Below are 18,817 nucleotides of genomic sequence, written 5' to 3'. Positions count from 1 at the left end.
CACAATTTAAATAGTGACAATTTATTTGATATCATTTTTAATGTGATAAAATTAATTTTTTCAATTATTTAATATTGTGACAAATATTTTTTTGATAAAATTTCTAATGTGACAAAAGAAATTTCTCAAAATTATTCAATAGTAACAGAACATTTTTGTTAATGACCCAATAGTGACAAAAATATTTGTGTCAGTAATTAATATAGGTGACAAAAAAAATTTATAAGAAAATATTAATATTGATTAATTTATTTTTCATAAAATTAAAAAATGTGATAAAATATTTTTCTCAAAATTATGAAAGGGTGACAAATATTTTTGTTATATTCTCAATGTTTCAATAGTGACAAAAATATGTTTGCCAATAATTCACACAAGTGACGAATTTCTTTAATAAGAAAATATTAATACCAATGAAATTATTTTGTCATAAAATTGAAAAATATTTTGTCATAATTTAAATAGTGACAAAACTTATTTGACATAATTTTTAATGTGATATACTAATTTTGTCAATTATCAAATATTGTGACAAATATGTTTTTGATAAAATAGAAATAGTGACAAAATAAATTTGTCAAAATTATTCAATAACGACAAAATATTTTTGTTAATGTCCCAATAGTGAAAGTGACAAAAATATTTGTGTTAGAAATTAGTTCAGGTGAAAAAAAAAAATTAGTAATAAAATATTAATATTGATGAAATTATTTTTCTTAAAATCAAAAAACGTGACAAAAATATTTTTGTCAAAATTATAGAAGGGTGGCAAATATTTTTGTCATATTCTCAATGTCCCAATAATAACAAAAATATTTGTGTCAATAATTCACATAAGTGACGAATTTCTTTAGTAAGAAAATATTAATACTGATAAAAGTCATATTGATAGAATTATTTTTAAGACATTTTATTCATCCTTATATCAAATAAAAATTAAAAAAAAGGCTTGAAATATATTAAAGTCAACAATGTTAAATATAACAAATAAAATCAACAATATAAATAAAAAAAACTTCATATATGGAAAGTCATCATTTCTAAAATAAAAACAATGCTCCAAAACAATACTACTTTCACCAAACATCATTGATCTTCATCAAACATCATTGATGTTCACCAAACATACAAATTAAATAAAATTACTTGGCACCAAACATCCTTGTTGCTCCATAATTTCAATCTACCAGAAAGAAAATCATTAGAATAAATGAAAATTAAATGAATTTGAATTGAATAAAACACTTAATTAATAATTAAATTATATGTTTACCTTCATGAAAAGAAGTAGATGTATTCACTTCACCACTTCGTTCATGTCTTAACTCATCAATCAAAAATTTAAGTTGATTATAAGATTTTTGTAAGCTACTTATTTTGATTTGTTGGCTTTGTATTTGCTCTCTTAATTCGGTATTTTGCTTTTCAAATTCAATTTTTTCAGTTTCTAAAAAAACTTCTAGTTTCAGTTCTCTAGATTTACTTGATTTCACCCTATAACCAAGTTCATGAATATATCTAGATTTTGGTTTCAAAACCTTTTCAAGAATCTGGCACCCAGTCATTTCAATACCATCCTCCATTGCTTTGACCCAAAGACCATTCATTTGCTCCTATAAAAATAAAAATATAAGTTAATTCAAGCATAAAAAATTATATAAATTAATAGTTAAAATAATATATCATTAAAAATTAATAAAATGAAATTATTTACATAGTTTTCTTGAGCTTGTGGATGAGTCCAAGTAATCACTTTTACGATGTGTCTCAAAATAAAACCTTACTTCAATAGGCTGATCAAGTTTGTCTTCTTGATTTTTTTCTAAAATCTCTTCCAAATTTTCTTCAATAAGTTCCTATATTTAAAATTGGTAAGAAAAAAGCATACATATCAAAATATTTTTTAAAAAATATGAAGTACAAGATAGTTTAAATAACTATACTTCAACTTATAACTAATTAAATATACCATTTCATACATGCGTTAGCTATAAGACTTTGAACCCGATATGTGTGAAACTCGCATCTTCGCTCGATTACTTGTATTTGATGCACTTTGAGCCTACAAATTTATAGAATATATAATAATAAGAGGAAAAAAAAGTACTATGAACGATTAAATCATAGATAAAAAAATTTGAGAAAATTTATTTATTGTATCTAAATTTATTAGAAATAAAAGATTACCTTAAATTTTTCCTCTTCAAAATGAGTTTATAAAGCTTTCCAATTATCTGATTCCATGTGATCGACAGGATTTTCACGTGCTTCTTCCGAGGTAGCAAATTTCTTGTAATGCATGTGGCATTGGTATTTGTAAATCGTAAAATGCCTAGCCATAATCTTATCCACTACTTTTTTATATGTGGATCACTCAAGTCTACATCAAACTCACTCTACAAATATTTAGTTCAAAATAAGTTATTTCTATATTATAAAACTTAATTAACACATAAAAGTTATTCTAAGAAAATAAAAAATTATAAATATATCTCACCTCAATTCTTGAGAAAAAGGGGCTTCTTAAGAGCATCTGTCATTTTTTTTCCAATAAAACACTCTTAATGGTGCCAACAATCGAGTGACAACTCTTATCTCCATTTTAAATATCTTTTCAGCAGGGTCTATTGGTAGATGTATTGATTTTTTAATAATAACTCCTCCAATCTTTTTACCCTTTTTCATCCGTTTTTTAACCTCAAATCCTCTAGTTATTTCCCGACCTCTTTTCTTTGTATTACCCGTTGTAATTTAACCACATTGTACAAATAAGGTAAGTTTATCAAACTAAACTAAAATTAAAATTAATAAAATAGAAATATCATCAATGGATAAATAATTAATTGAAAATCCAAAATAAATAAATAAATAAATAACCTTCACCAATTGTTGACTCAATTGTCACCGTGTCATTTGGAAAAATTGATGAACTCCCAATGTTATTCAAAGTGGATGGTGGAATACCATCATTTATTCTTGGTGGTGTTGAATATTTTTCTCCACGTTGTGTAGTATGAACTATGATTGGCAAAGTGACATTCTTCTTGTAATTAGGTGGCAAAGTAGTGGATTTTCTTTGTGTACTAAAAACATTTGATGGTAAAGTATTGGATTTGAATTACACACGTATAACAAGAATATTTAACGGTGAAGTAGTGGACTTTTATTTCAAAATAATTATTTTTTTTTACCAGATGCCATAGCAATTAAATCTATTATATAATAAAACAAAAATATGTAAGTCATCCATAATAATATTGTTTATCGACTATCAAGGAGAACTTTCTAATGTATCAATCTATTAAGTCAAATTATATTATAAGGTATAAATAAGAAAAAAAAGAAAGAAAAACTAAGAGGTATTTTAGTGTTTTCAATAGCAATGTTTTTTTAGTAAGTTGTCAACAGAATTTTTTTAGTGTTTTTTATTATTTATTAATAAATTTATATAATATTATTTATTTAAAATTCAATATTTAATTATATAATTAAAAATAATCTAATTAAAATTTAATATTTTATTCTATTTTGGGCCTAGCCCGTGCGGCTGGTAGACAAGGTCACTCAAAATGATTGTGTAGTTTCATTTTATTTCTATCTATTTACAATCTCATAGGTCATTTTATTTAATATGTGACTTCTCCATTTTATTTAATATTTGACTTGTCTAATTTAGAAAATAAACAACACCGACACTGCACCAAGATTCATGCATAATTCAATCAACCACAAATTTAGCATGAGCTAGGTGTGCTTGGATATCCAAATGGGAGAATATTTTGACAACATTAATTAAGATTTTTTTCACAAGCATGATCTAATGCAGAATTTAGAAACTAAAATGTAGACTGATGAAATTAAAGTGAAATTATATAAGCCATGATTTCTAAAGCATCAAAATAAAAGCAGATAAATGAGCTTCAATAGTTGGCATAATGCACAAGAAGAAAATAAAATTTAGAGCCTCTGAAGGCATGGAGACTAAATTCAACTCCGAATTATCAGAGGCTCAGAGATCTAATTTCATAGTCTACTTTAGAACCATTATCAGAGCATCATATATCCAATCTCATGGCTTCCAAACAATATTACGTAATGTTGTTTAAACAATACTAATTAAAGATAATCAAATATTAAAATACATAAAAGATAGGAAATATAGAAGAATACCTGAAAGTCGGTCGACAAAGTTGAAGGAAGAGGAACAGAGGCGGAGGCAGATGGGCGAGAGTAAGTTCATAGAGAGAGAGAGAGAGAAAGAGAAAGATAAGAGGGGGGGTAGAAGGATCTTGGACTAAATATTCTCTCCCGCCACAAAAATGTAATTGTGGAATTGTAAGACCCTAGATTACACCCTCTCGTTATTGCCAACAATATAAGATCTAGGGGTGGTAGGAAAGGCCACTTACAACAACTTAGTTAGATATATTTAATTAATGAGAGGCAAAAGCTTTATTCTTTCAAAACTTGGTTGTTGCTTCATTATTTACTTAGCGAGAAGTTAAAAGTCCACAGACCTTGGCTGACCATAATAATGACACGGCTCAATCTCTAAGTATGGCCTGGTCTTTATTCCAAGTGGATCCCTATAAAGGGGTTATCCCAATTAAAAGAAGACTTGAAAGAATCAAATCACTTTCCCACGTTAAGTAGACCCCACAGGGACTCCTAATCTGTCGCTTAATTAATATATCGCATCTTTTATTCTACAATTAGTACTTATTTATCTTTTTAAATGTTAGGGGTAAAGCTCAAAACTATTAAGAGTAAGAGAGAGAGAGATTTGCATCAATATTTTATTTTTCATAATTTCAATATCGATAAAACTATTAGTTTGGATTTTTAATTATTTATTTAAAATTAAAGTAAAAAATATAAATATTGATATCTTATTTCAAGTTGTAAAAGGGAATGGGTTTGGGTTTGGCAATGATGTGCTTGCTGCAGTGTCTTTGCCTCCTTTTGATAAAGTCTAATTATTATTTTATTATTTATTATTTTATATTTTTTATGCCTAATATGATATATTTTTATGAAAAAAATTAAATTTAATAAAATTATTTTTGTCACCAAAAATTAAATATTATTTTTAATAATTAACTATTAATTATATATTATTTTTAAAAATTATAATTTTTTTTTTTATAAATTTGAGCCGAATTAATTTTTGTCTCAAAATTGAGACGAAATTTTGAGACGGAAATTAATCCGTCTCAAATTTGAGACGAATTTTTTTTTGTCTCTAAATTCATCGCTATTTTTTTAAAAAAATTCATTTTCTTCTCATTTTTCTTTCATTCTTCCCTGTGTTTGCTCTTTTTCCAAATCCACCAGTCACTCCCAATCGCCGTGCACCTTCCAGATCCATCGACTCAACCTGCTCAAGCTACAGATCCATCGATGTCTTTAGATGTGTCTCTTTGTCATCACTGCATTCAAATCGTGACATCTGTTGTCTCCGCTTAGATCCAGCACCACATTTGAGATCCACCGGTTGCTTTCCAGATCTGATCCGTCTTTCAGATCTGCATCGCCTTTGAGATCCATCGGTCGCCTTCCAGATCTGATCCCTTTTCTAGATTTGCATCGCCTTCGAGATCAACCAGTGTCTTCCAGATCTGATCCGTCTTCCAGATTTGCTCCATCTTCCAGATCCATCGCCTTCTAGATCCACCGGTCACTCCCAGTCGCCGTGCACATTCTAGATCCACCGGTCACTCCCAGTGGCCGTGCACATTCTAGATCCACCGGCTCAAGCTGCAGATCTACCCAATACCCAGATCTACCCAGATCCGACCAGATCTACTCAGATCCTACTAAATCTACCTAGAAGATCATGTTGTGACCTGGTTCTCTGTGCGGTGCCTGCAAAGTTTTGAGGAGAAGATGTACCCAATTGTGCATCTTTACCCCTTACTTCTATCATGAAGAAGGACCTACTGATTTTGCAGTCATCCACACGGTTTTTGGTGCCAATAATGCCTCCAAGCTCCTGACTCAACTTCCGGTAAATGACCGTTATGGGGTTCCCGCTACACTATTATTAGGGGTGTCAAAAAATATCCAAAAACTGGTGAACCGGACCAAATTGAATCGAACCGTGCTTTTTGGATTGGTTATATGGTTCAACGGTTAGGTTCTGGTTCTAAAAAATTAAGAACCAATATATTTGGTTTGGTTACTGGTTTTTTTTTTTTTTCAAACCGTGATTTGAACCGAACCGGAACCAATATTATACTTGTATATATATTATAATTTTTTAGGTATATATATATACATACGTATAAATATATTATTACTTGCAATTTTAATCTACTAGTTTTTGTTTATTTCTTTTTTGTTGTTGATTATTGTTTTTCATGAACTCTTTTATTTCTAGATTTTTATGCACTATTGCTATACTAAATAGTCGATATAACCTTATTTGACGAAGTAGTCTATGAATTATTTTGTTCTACTTTTACTTCAAAATTTGAAATATTAATGAAGTCGTGAGTTTATTTTAATTAATAAATTTGTTTGTAATTTCATATTTTACGAAAATATTTAGAAGCTAAATGTTAATTGGATATAATTGAAACCAAACCAAAACAGTTTGATACGACGGATTGGTTATGGTTTGGTTTTATATATGTAATAGTCCATACAAGGGTTGCAACAAGAAAGTGATATCATTATAAACTTTTTATATATATTGTAATAGTACAATTTTATTTATACGATCATGTTGATTTATTTTAAATAGTTTAATCAATATAAATTATGGAGAATTTATTAAGATTAAAATTTAAATTAAAATCAACTCTTTATGTGTTTTAATCATTTACAAATTTAATAATTTATTTATGAGTTAAAATATAATAATAACTTAAAATTTTAATATATAAATTGGTATAAAATAAAATTTATTTATTTGCTCACCATGGTTGTACATAGCTCAGCTGGGATCGTAATATTAATGTTATTTTATTTTTTTTTGAAATTTTTTAATAAAAATTAAAAATATTATTTTATTAAAATTTTTAAAAATAATAATTTTAATTAAATTTAAAATTACCAAAAAATAAATATTATTTTATTATTTTTCAATATTTCTAATCAATATTGACACCAAAAATTTGGCATCAATATTTTTTGATAAAATATCTTAATATTAAACAAAAGTCAAAATTTCAAAGTTTTAGTTATTAAATAAGAAACTTAACTTTTTAGATGATGAGATCAAAATAGCAAAGGTGAAATAAAATCTTTTAAGGAGAAAAACGAGAAGGGAAAATTCTTAACGAAAATTATAATTTGTCAAAAGTTAAATATTACTTTATTCATTTTCATGATATCTAATTAATATTGGCATAAAAAATTTGGTGTCAATATAAACTCAAAACACGTTTATTTATTTATTTATTCATATTTTATTATTATAATGAAAAAAAATAAAAAAATTCATTAACTTTAAAATGTATATATTTTTTAATAATATATTAACATTAAATATTTCTAATTTACTGAATAATCAAATTTATTGAATAAAAGATTATTAAAAAATTATTTTCAAAATTTAAAAAAGAATGCATTTTCTAATTTTCTATTTTGAGAAATAGTTTTTCAAAATGACAAATAAAATGTGTTTTCAATTTTTTAAAAATAGATTGTCAAAACAGAAAACTGAAAATGAATACAAAAGTCAAAACTGAAAATTGAAAAGCAAATAAAATACCATATTTTGTGTCAAATCAAAACAACAAATGTGAAATAAAATTTTCAAAGAGGGAAATGATGGAAGAAAATTTTTAAGGAAAATTAAATTAGTCAAAAATTAACTATTATTTTATTATTTAATTTTTTTAGTGTTTCTTTTATAATTTATTAATATGTTTGTTAGGATATCTAATTAATATTGGGGCTAAAAATTTATGATAAAATATTATAATAAAACATTTTTGTCACTGCATGTCTTTTATTTTTTTATTATGACAAAATATTTTGGATTTTTTTGTCACCAAATTATTATTTTTTATGCCTAATATGATATATTTTTATGAAAAGTTAAATTTAATAAAATTATTTTTGTGACAAAAATATTGAATTTCTTATGACGTACATATTTTTGAGATATTTTTTTTTTTTATAATACTATGTTATGACAAACTATTTTTGTTATAAAAATTATTACTTATTGTGATTAAAAAATTTTGTAATTACATATATAATTAAATATTGTGACAAAATTTTTTGTGACAAAATTATTTTGTCATATTATGTAAGTTGAATTGGTGCCAAAAAATTGGCGCCAACTTGATGTGATAAAATTTTGTGACAAATTATTTTGTTATTATAAATTATCTACATCACTATATTATGACAAAATATTTTGTCAAAATATTGTTTGTCACAACTTTACTTACTTTTTGAATTTAGCATGAGAAAATTCTATTTTGTCAGAAAAAAGATATTTTTCGTGACAAAATTTAATCCATCACAATTATTTTTGTCATAATATACTAATTTTCTTGTAGTGTATACATACTTAAGAAATGGAAAACCATAGATGATTGAGTAAGTAAGGAGGAGCTCATCGTGTACCTCGGATCAAACACCACTGATTGGGGTGTCAAGATAACGATGACTAATTAGGGTAAAGTTGACCATGCTACTTACACTATTCCTCAATCTGTTGCTGGGCTATTACGGGGGATCGTGGTGTGGCTATCTCTAGCCTAACCGTCTCGATGGGTTTTAAGCATGTGGCAACCTTAGAGCCAAATTGTTCAAGAAACTAGTGTTTAGGTTGGGTATGCCTCCATTCTAACCATCGAATGGTTTTAAGGCGAAGTTTCTCATACCAAGTTGCTTGAGTTAAAGCCATAGGTTAGACGGAGTTCAGCATAATGTTAGAGCATGGTCTAACCCCTTAGAGTCAAGTAAATCATTTTCATTTTGAGAGCGCCAAGCACTAGTTTTTAGAGGGACGTCTAACATTCGATACCTTGATGTGGATGAGTTGCTACTATGCAATTTCTTCGATTACCTGTTTAGTTGTTTGAGCATGTTGTGCTCGTTACCTTTCCATCTAGGTTGACCGTTGCATGGTCCTAGTAAGGTGGGTTGTCGAGCATCAACATTTGTGTTCTTGTCGAATGACTAGATCACCCTTGATGTAAGTTCTTCCTTAACAAGGTATGCTTTTTGGTTTCTCTAGTCCAGGCTCGCAACTCGTGATTAGGGTCTATTCACCATGGGAAATCTAAATTAAGCATTGTGTATTTAGTTTGAGCACGAGGCCTGGGCTTGACTTGTGCCACAACCCCATATCGCCTGTGTGGCCAAATTCGATTGAACGTCTTAGCGCCAAATTTTAGCATGGTGAAGTAGAGGTAGGTCTGGGCTTTTGAGCTGAGTATTTCCTGGTAGTATGTACACTCCACTTAGTTAGCTTCGCATCGAATTTTCACCGAGTATCCAGGTTTGCCAGGAGGCTTGGCATCGAATTACGACCAAGCATTCAAGTTTATCAGGAGACTTAGCACTAGATCCTCACAAGAAGTCTAGGTTAGAACAATGGCTTAACGCTAGACTACGATAAGGGATCTAGGTTGGTCTCGTGACATGGCCTCAAATCACAACGGGGAATCCAGATTAGCCTATAGGCATGGCGCTAGATCATATCCAGGATTTAGGTTAGCTATTTAGTTCGAGAGGTCTACACATTTCGAGTATGGTTTCACTTTTCGCTCCATCTTCTCGGGCTTGTCCACCATAGGGAATTTGGGTTTGACCAGGGCCTTGCGCTGGATTTTTGTCTGGCGTTTAAGTTTGCCGAAAGGCTTAGCACCGGATCAACCAATGAGTCAATGTTAGCCTATATGCTTAGTAGTGCCGGACCTGAGATTTTGGGGCCCTGAGGCAAAATGAAAAAATGGGCCCCAAATCACAGCAACTAACCGTTGAAATTTGAAGGCTTGAACTTGAAGGCTGAAGCAGATTTGAAGCAGATCTGAAATTTGAAGGCTTGAAGCAGATGCAGATCTAGCCGGCGAGGACGAGCGACGGAGGGCGAAAGAGAGGCAGTGAGCAACGAAGAGAGAGCCACCACCACCAGCCACGAGGGCGAGGCGAGCCGGCGAGGGCGATCGAGCAGCTAGAAGCGATAAAGCGAAAGGCGACTGACGATGGAGTAGCGAGATGAGAGAGAGGCAGCGAGCGACGGTTCGACGGAGCAGCGAAAGGGGAGAGCGAGGGCGAGCCATCGACGGCGAGGGCGAACGCAAAGCCAAGAGTGACGGACGAAGCAAGAGAGGCAGCGAAAGCGAGAGATGGAGAATGGTAGGATGAAGCTTTACAGAGGGGGAGAGGAGGGGGTAGGCGGCTGGGCCTGGGCAGTGGGCCCTTACAAGAGGGAGGTTTGGGCCCCTAAATAGTTAATTTTTCATGGGCCCTGAGGCGATTGCCTCATGGGCCTCATGGAAGGTTCGACCCTGATGCTTAGCACTGGACTCAAATGAGGAATCCAGGTTAGCCTACGAGCATGACAACAGAGCGTATATAGGAATCTAGGTTGGTCCGAGATTATAACGCCAAATAGCAACTAGGTGGTTGAACCCTCAAGGGTGGAACAAAGGTTTCTTCTTCTACTTTATCTCCCTAGACTTGTCCACTGTAAGGAATCTTGGTTGGACTAGGGGCCTCGCACTGGATTTTTACCTGGCGTCCAAGTTTGCCGAGAGGCTTAGCATTGGATTAATCAAGAAGTCAAGGTTAACCCATGGGCTTATTACAGGATTCAAGCGAGGGATCTAAGTTATTCTCGAGTTGAATGGGGTGCAGATCAAGAAGAACGAGTGTTTTCTTTGAGAATTTTTTTGGGAAATTTTAGGAGATTTTTTTGTGTATTTAGTTATAGATTTGTGTATTTAATTGTTAATTTTGTATATGTGTATATTTGATTCTTTTGTATATTTAATTATTAATTTTATTTATGTATATTTAATTATTTTGTATATTTAGTAATTAATTTGTGTATTTGATTATTAATTTTTTGTATGTGTGAAAATTATAGATAAAATAAAATAAATAGAATTAAAATTTATTAAAATAAATAAATAAAATAAAAAATAAAATAGAAAGGAGAATAAGAAGTATGAGTTGGATCACGTATAATTTTTGAGATAAGTTAAAAATAAAAAAAATTATTTATAATTTATATAATGAAGAATGATACAGGAAGCTGGGTTGGAAATGATACGTAGCAAACGCATTTTTAACAAGCAATTTTATAGTCATATATTTATACTCCAAAGCCAATTAAAGTGGAACACGTACCGAACCCCTTGTCAGATTAACACTAGTACTCTGTAGCATACTCCAGACTCAAAAACTGCAACCAGGCGGTGGCTTCTCATCTGCGATCCCGACGGTGAACCGGCGATATCCCGACGGTAAACTACATCGAAGCTTCGAAGATGGCGATCGATCGTGTTCCTCCTTTTATCGGCGCGCAGCTCAATTACCTTCTTTCTCACTCCCCCTTACCTATAAAGGTAATTTTATCGTACTATCCCCCAAACTAGGTTTCATTCCAACCATTCAATGAACTTCATTTGCATTTGATATTCCAGGTTGAACAGATGTGGTCTGGGTCCAAGAACTATCCTCTCCTTGATCGATTCACCTTGGCCATTCCCTTTTGCCTCGATTTTATCAGATGTCGGTTTGATTCTTCTCACACACCTGCATTTACATTTCTGTGTATAAACACAAATATACGACTCATGCTTGATCGTACTAACATTTTTTAGAACTGGATTTCTGGTGTGAAATGGAAATGTTGAAGTGAAGAAGTGAAGCTGGATGATTTTTCAGTTGATTCAGAATATGCTAGGAAAATAATAGAAATATTTATCGAGATACTCTCATACTTCTTTTTAATTATTATTATGATACTATTATATGAAGGGAGACCAGTAGAACACTGTTTGGTGTCTCATTTTCTTTAAGCTGTATCTCAATTTGTTATTCCAAGGTGATCCTAAAATAATTCAGTAATGTACGGCATAAATGTTATCAATCCTTAGTTATCAAAAAGCTTAAATTTGATCATTCTCAATTATAAATAACCACATGTCCCTATAATTGCATACTCCATGCAATTTTTTTAGTCGTCAGCCATTTCAACACCATCATCCCATCTGTAACAATTTTGACTCTATTTTTCAGCATACAAAATGGGTTACATCTTAGATAATTTACATATAATTAATCAGAAAAAGAGATGGTACATCTATGTGTAGCACAATCACAGCGTATCCACACGCCCCTAGTCTCTTTTATGTTTACTTCTAAGTGATTTTGGTATAATTTCCTGTTGACGAATTGTGAAAAAATTTGAAGTCTTTGATGGCTTTTATTGTAGGGGACGTTTTATACAATGCGATTTATCCATTAGCTGCACCAGACATCATCTTTGGGCCTGAAGATGAAAGCTTTCGACCATTCCATGTGACACGTGAACAAGGAGATCTGAAATCCCCAAAAAACAGTTTGTCTGATTGGAATTACAAAGATCCTACTCGTCTTTTATCTCTCATTCTTGAACTCAGGTTTTACTATTTTATTTGCCGAACTTAATTTTGTTTTAAGATTTTCATATTTACTAGTTATGGGCATCAAAAGCAAAATATTTTACTTGTTCCACTCGGCAGGGAATTGTATATGGCCTACCAGCGGAAGTGTGTTGAAGAAGTTGACGATGAGAGGTTGAAATTTGAAATTAGCACAATTATTTCAAGAGAGGTAATTATATTCTTTGAGTCACTTGAAATTGTTTTAGTTTACAGAAGTAACAAATGTTAAGTATCTCGTATTTTCTATATAAGGTCTATATATAGTCTATATTTGATTCTGGAATATATAGTCTATATTTGACTCTGGTTAGAATGTTTCATCTGTGAAAGATAATACGCCTGTTGCTTCCATTTATATACGTAGCTATTTAAAATTGGAAAATTGGAAGCTCTGTCTTTCATCCTGTTGAAATACTTGATACTGTGACTCCTCATGGGAAAAACTAGAATGCACCTGAATATGTATGTATATGAATTAACCATAAGATAAGTTATATAAATCTGCAAAGTGGCTGGGTTTTGGTTGCCTCCATTTTGGTTCTTGAAACATTGTGTATATGGTGAAATATAAATTGATAAATGCATCAACTGATGTGGTTAAGGACACATGCTGGGATTTTATCAAATGTTTTGACATTGGTGGATTGGTGTTGACATGGATCTGGCCAAAGTTGGGCCATAAACTGCAACATACATGTCGATGTAGGCTGATTTTTTGTTAATCGGAAATAAGAAATCCAACATTTCTTTTGGGGGTTAAGTTGCTTAGTAGGCTTAATTGTGTGAAAATTTTCCTATCAAAGCTGTAATGTACAAAAAGCAGATGAGGTTTGGGATCCATATATATATATATATATATATATGGTAGGAATCAGAATAAATAAAGATACAAATTTTATGTGATTAGGAGGTTTGACTTTATCCAAATGTATTTTTGTTGTATTATGACTTTTTAGTGGATTGTGTGATAAAACTCAAGTGGTATTAGGTAAGAGTATTTAAAAGAGTTTTATCTTTTTTAGGAGTTTTATCAAGCCTATATATAGTTTATTAGTGCAATCTAAAATATGTTTTTGATTGATTGAATAAAAAATGATTGATTTGTCCATTTTGAAATCCTTCTTATTATTAAAAAAAAGAAAAAGAAATCCGTCTTTTTCTCTCTCTCTTTCTCTTGGCTTGCTTCTCTCCCTATAGTACCTTTTCCTTCTCCCCACAATTTCTTCTCTTCTTAATTTTCTGTAATTTTCTTGGCTTTCCCGCATCAATATTTAGATTGCTTCTTTGTGATCGGATGACGCAGGTTTGAGTCGTGAAATAGTTTCTTTGCAAAAACAAGGATAAAGTTGTGTACAAAATGGGGAGTCTTGTACACTACAGTGGGATGTCCATTAATAGATTAATTTAAAGAATATACAGCCATGTTCCTGCTCCCTTTTTATGTTTGGTCACCTTGCCTTTGAAACTACCACCATTCTGAACTAAAGGAAGATGAAAAGAGAGAACAAGAAGTTTGTTACGTCTTTTGGTTTTCAGTTTTGATATCATATGAGAGAATGAAGTGGGTTACTATTGTTTTGGAAAGACGAAAAGAGAAGAAAATAAATAGGAAGCTTTATTGTGTGAGTGAAAAAGGAAACTTTCATAAAGATTTCGACAACCAATGGGCATAATACCTTTTACCGCTATTGTTGTCATAAAGAGACGGATGATACCCTGTGGGTTTAAAAGTTGTTTCATAGTGCTTTTTTGTCTTACAACAAACTCTATCAAACGCAAGGAAAAGACAAAAACGCAATCCATCTTCTCCATAAATATCTCAAAAACCAAGCCCAAGTAACCCTATAACAAAACCCATTATTTGGAAAACCTCCAATATTCTTGCTGATATAGTCCAAACATGAGGACATATCCGAATCTGATCACAAGGCTGCCTTGGGATTAGCAAAGTGAGTCTTTTGCCAAGGGTTCCTATAAGCACAAAGTCTGCCTCCAAGTGTGCCCATGAAAGTTCTCGATGGTTAAGTTAGTAAGAGGAAAAAGATCTCAAAGAGACGAAATTTACGCATACAATATTCATTTTTGTACATTAAGGTCATACTTGAGCTTATGTTTTCCTTGGCCAGTGATCGTTCTTGGTGTAACTGCCACAATCAATCAAGCTAGTGGTTATGTGGAGAAGTGAACTGCAACGATGGGAGTCATAATGGGCCAGTTGCAAGTATGCTAAGAGTTTAGGTGATTTGGTATGTTTAGGAGCATGTATCCTGCATTTGCTTATGGTGCCACATGGCAGCACACGATTGGTCTGTGGTTCTTTGCTTGTATCACATATCTATAGACATTTATGTCATGTATCTAGGGTTTAACTTAGGGTTTGGATTGGAATCTAGAAGGATCCGAGGGAATTAAGACCAATAACAGAATTGGATTGAGGGAGAATTGGACAAAAGGAGGAGATAATAGACGGAAATGAGGGAGAGTTGTAGACAAAACAGAGGGGGGGGGGGAGAGAAATTAGCAGAAAGGGAGGGAGAAATCAGAGAGAACTGAGAGAGGGATGGAGAGAATTAGAAGGAAAGGGATTTCAATATCATTTCACATAATGATCCCATCCTCTTACAATAGCTCTTTTATAGGCATGCTGGCTACTAACTGAATTTATAACAGCACCCATGTGCTCCTAACAAATTGCAAAATATCAACAAACTATTATAACCCTATTATAATATTGCTCTTATTTTATCATGAAAATTATGTGTAAATTGTCCTATTATGTTGACACCACTGTTCTCTCATTTGTGATTAATTATCTTTTGATTTCTCCTAACGGTTAAACAACTAAAATCACAAAAAAACCACCTCACTATCCTTTTCCCCCCAATAATCAATAATTAATTAATGTGGGTGGTTTCTCCCATTTCACTTTTAGTTTCAACCACATGATTGGAGTTTTTAAATAGGCTTGTTTGATTGTTTCCTCCTCGCAGCCTGATAGCCGAGTAGGCTTTTTCCTAACAGTTATGTGCTAGGTTCACATGTCGTAGAATGAAATTAATTGATTTGATTTGATTTTTATGTAAAATTTGTATACATTATTACTTGGCATTGATTGAGGGATAGGGAGGGGAGTTACATGGATGAGGTGCACTTGTGTGGTTCGTGGTGAGAGAGAGAGAGAGAGCAATGATGTTTCTTCTTCTTCAATCCTCGTCATTTTGGATGGTAAAGAAGCAAGGTTGGATTACCAGGGTTACTAGATGCCCATGTTATATTCCCTCTTGCTTACCCTTTTGCATATCAATTTGATAAAGGTAATAACATAGAATGCTCCTTACTGCCATTTTCATGTTGCTCATTTGGATCCTTTAACTTTTGGTGAGATTTAAGGACAACAAAGCTCACATTTGATAGTACTAATCGCTACATAGTGTAATTAAGGCTTGATACATTATTGTTGTTCTACCTTTCTTAATAATAATATAATCTTATTTTAGAATGTCATTAAATACACTATGTTTAAATATTTAGATCATTATCCCAATTTTTATATTCAGTCTTGATTGCAAAGATTAAAGGTTTAAGAACGACATAAAGAAAAAGGTTTATTGATATCTTATACATGGACACATAGATGCATGTGCACCCAACGTGCATGTTCTAATCTAGGTAACATAGGTAGAAACTCATACTTTTGAACTTTTATTGGTGTGTATAAGTTTGACTTTTTCAAGTGTCAGTTGCTTGCATTAAGCCATTAATTCTCTTTGTTCTAGGAATTGATAATCTCATTAAACATATTTAGATAGAGGTGCCTTGGTGTATGCTATTTACAAATAACATTTTCTTGGTGGATGAGACGAAAAAAGCTGTAAATACTAAACTTCGAGATAAAAACACTTTAGAATCTAGAGATTTTAAGTTGAGCAGACTGAAAATCAAATATATAAAGAATAAGTTTAGTAAAAATATAAGTGTAGATGATGTTATGGTGTGACTTGAAGATCAAGTCATCCCAAAAAGGACCACTTAAGATTTCTTGGAGCAATCATCTAGAAAGATGGGAGGTTAATGAGGATGTTACCTGTATAATTTAAGTAGGATGGCTAAAAAGAGGAGAAGTGCACCTAGCTTTTATGTGATAGTAGGATTTTGTTAATGCAAAAATAAAAATTTTATAAGATGATTATAAAACCAATTTTGTTGTATTGCACAACATATTGGGCAGTAAAACATCAGTAGTGCAAAATATAAGTGCAAAGAAGATGAGGATGTTATAATGGATATACAACCATACAAGAAAATATAGAATTAGAAATGAGTTTATTTGTAATAAGGTCGGAGTGACTCTTACTAAAGATAAGATATGGTTTCGTCATGTGAAAAGGACCAACTAGAGACTGTTGTGGGTAAGTGGATAGAATGGAACAAACCTTCATCAAAAGAGATAGAGGAAGACCATGAAAAATTGGTGGAAAATTCTTAAATGTGATATGAGTTATAGTGTTTTATAGATATGACTATTAAGTCATTTGTATTAGATTAGCTAGAGTGTCTCGAGAGGGCAGTTATGTCAAGGATGTTTCGTTAGTTCATCTTTCTGTTAGTATAACAACCAAGGTTGTTTGGTCGGTTATGTCTTGTTTGGTCTTGTTGAGTCATTTGCATTAGATTAGAATAAATGCAATCAATATCGTTGTATTGCTTCATGAATATTTTTCTGTTTAGAGTTAGAATTAAACTCATCTTCTAGAAGGTATGTTTCTAGAAGGGCAACTGACCATGTTAGTTTGTTTCGGTCAGTTGGGCAATTTGTTATTGTCGTAACCCACTCCCCTATATCCTCTATAAATAGGAGTCGTGGGATAGGAGTAAGGGTAGAGCTTAGTGCGCCTATTTCGGAAAGGATAGCTTCTAGTTTCTATCTTGTTCTTTGGGATTGAGTGCGAGAGATAGAGAGTGGCTGGGAATAGCTTGTATTCTCTAGGATCCTATTAGCTTTCAGTGCATATGGGCGGGGTGGGATTCAAGGTCTCGTTGTAATTCATCCTATGGATGTTTCAAGATAGTGGATTGAAGAGGTGCTAAGCAGTCTAGATGTAGGTCTTGTTTCCAAGACCGAACTAGGATAAATCTATGTCTTTTCTTGTTGTGTTTGTAATTTGTTTTGTGTGTTTCGATATTGGTGTGTACTTAAGTGTGGTAGTGAGCCATTTGAGTTGAGAGAATCAAAGGGAGAGCTTCAAAATACTCTTTAACATGTTTGCTCTTATGTTTTATAAATAAGGGGTCGGGTCATTAATTCTCATTCGGTTTTTGATTCTATCTTGGGAAAACTATGCGAGTATGTGCTATGTGAGAGAAAAGCTGGTGAGTGCTTTGTAATCTTGGGTTTAACTCTGTATTGCCTAGGAATAGGGCTGTGAGAGAGTGTTCTACAGTGTATGTAATCGTCCTTGTGATTCAAGATAGTGGAGAAGAGGCCTAAGGCAATCTGGATGTAGGTTTCCGCAAGAGAACTGAACCAAGATAAATTCTATGTATTCTTGTGTGTTTGTGTGTTCTTTTATTTTGTTGGTTCCATATTTTGTTTTTCCTTTCTTTTGTGTGTGGAGTGTTTACGATTATCTTGAGAGCGAGTGTTTGATTAAGTGAGGCCGAAGACTGGGACAAGAATGACCATAGATAGAAATGATTGGTAAACTAAAATTCATGTAGTTGACCTAGTGGGATTAAGGCTTGATATATTGTTGTTTCGTTCAAGAGTTGGTTAATTTTGCTTTAGTTTTTAGTTTTCAAAATTTTGAAAATGTAGAAAACACTGGTTGGTAGGTGTCAAATCTACGATCTGATGAGGGAATTTCTCTATGATCTGAGAGAGAATTCGCGGGAATATGAGAGGGAGAGTAGAAGTAGAGACTAGAGAGTTGAGGGAGAGAAAACAAAGCGCGCGCGAGAGAGAGAATTGGGAGGGAAAATGTCTGATTCCAATTATCAATTTGTTGAGTTCAAATGAGCTGGGCCAGCTTGGGATTGGTGCCAAAACTGGTGCCAAGTCCCTTCTAGAATTAATACAAGTTGCCTGACTGATTGCATACAACTTGCATTGCTGGAACATTCTACCAACAAGCTAATTCCCTCCAAAATTACAATTATAGCTACGATCTACAAATATAGCAACAAAGTAAAGGGTCGTA

The 18,817-nt window shown here is 32.2% G+C and overlaps 1 protein-coding gene across 1 annotated transcript; it reads left to right on the top strand.

Moving 5' to 3' along the window:
- Positions 1–11,308: 11,308 nt before the first annotated feature.
- On the top strand, positions 11,309–12,864 carry LOC127808784 (uncharacterized). Its single transcript, XM_052347405.1, has 4 exons — positions 11,309–11,537; positions 11,616–11,703; positions 12,410–12,596; positions 12,699–12,864. Exons 1-4 carry the CDS (start codon positions 11,460–11,462, stop codon positions 12,847–12,849), a joined length of 504 nt encoding a protein of 167 aa, XP_052203365.1. The 5' UTR covers positions 11,309–11,459; the 3' UTR covers positions 12,850–12,864.
- The last annotated feature ends 5,953 nt before the right edge of the window (positions 12,865–18,817 follow it).

Source organism: Diospyros lotus, chromosome 8 (assembly GCF_014633365.1).
Source record: "Diospyros lotus cultivar Yz01 chromosome 8, ASM1463336v1, whole genome shotgun sequence".
NCBI classification, from domain to species: Eukaryota; Viridiplantae; Streptophyta; class Magnoliopsida; order Ericales; family Ebenaceae; genus Diospyros; species Diospyros lotus.
This window is presented reverse-complemented; position numbering and strand designations above follow the sequence as displayed.

Coding starts and splice junctions, on each gene's coding strand:
- LOC127808784 (XM_052347405.1), top strand. CDS start 11,460: ATGGCGATCGATCGTGTTCCTCCTTTTATCGGCGCGCAGCTCAATTAC. Junction 11,538..11,615: donor ACTCCCCCTTACCTATAAAG/GTAATTTTATCG, acceptor TTGATATTCCAG/GTTGAACAGATGTGGTCTGG. Junction 11,704..12,409: donor TTGCCTCGATTTTATCAGAT/GTCGGTTTGATT, acceptor CTTTTATTGTAG/GGGACGTTTTATACAATGCG.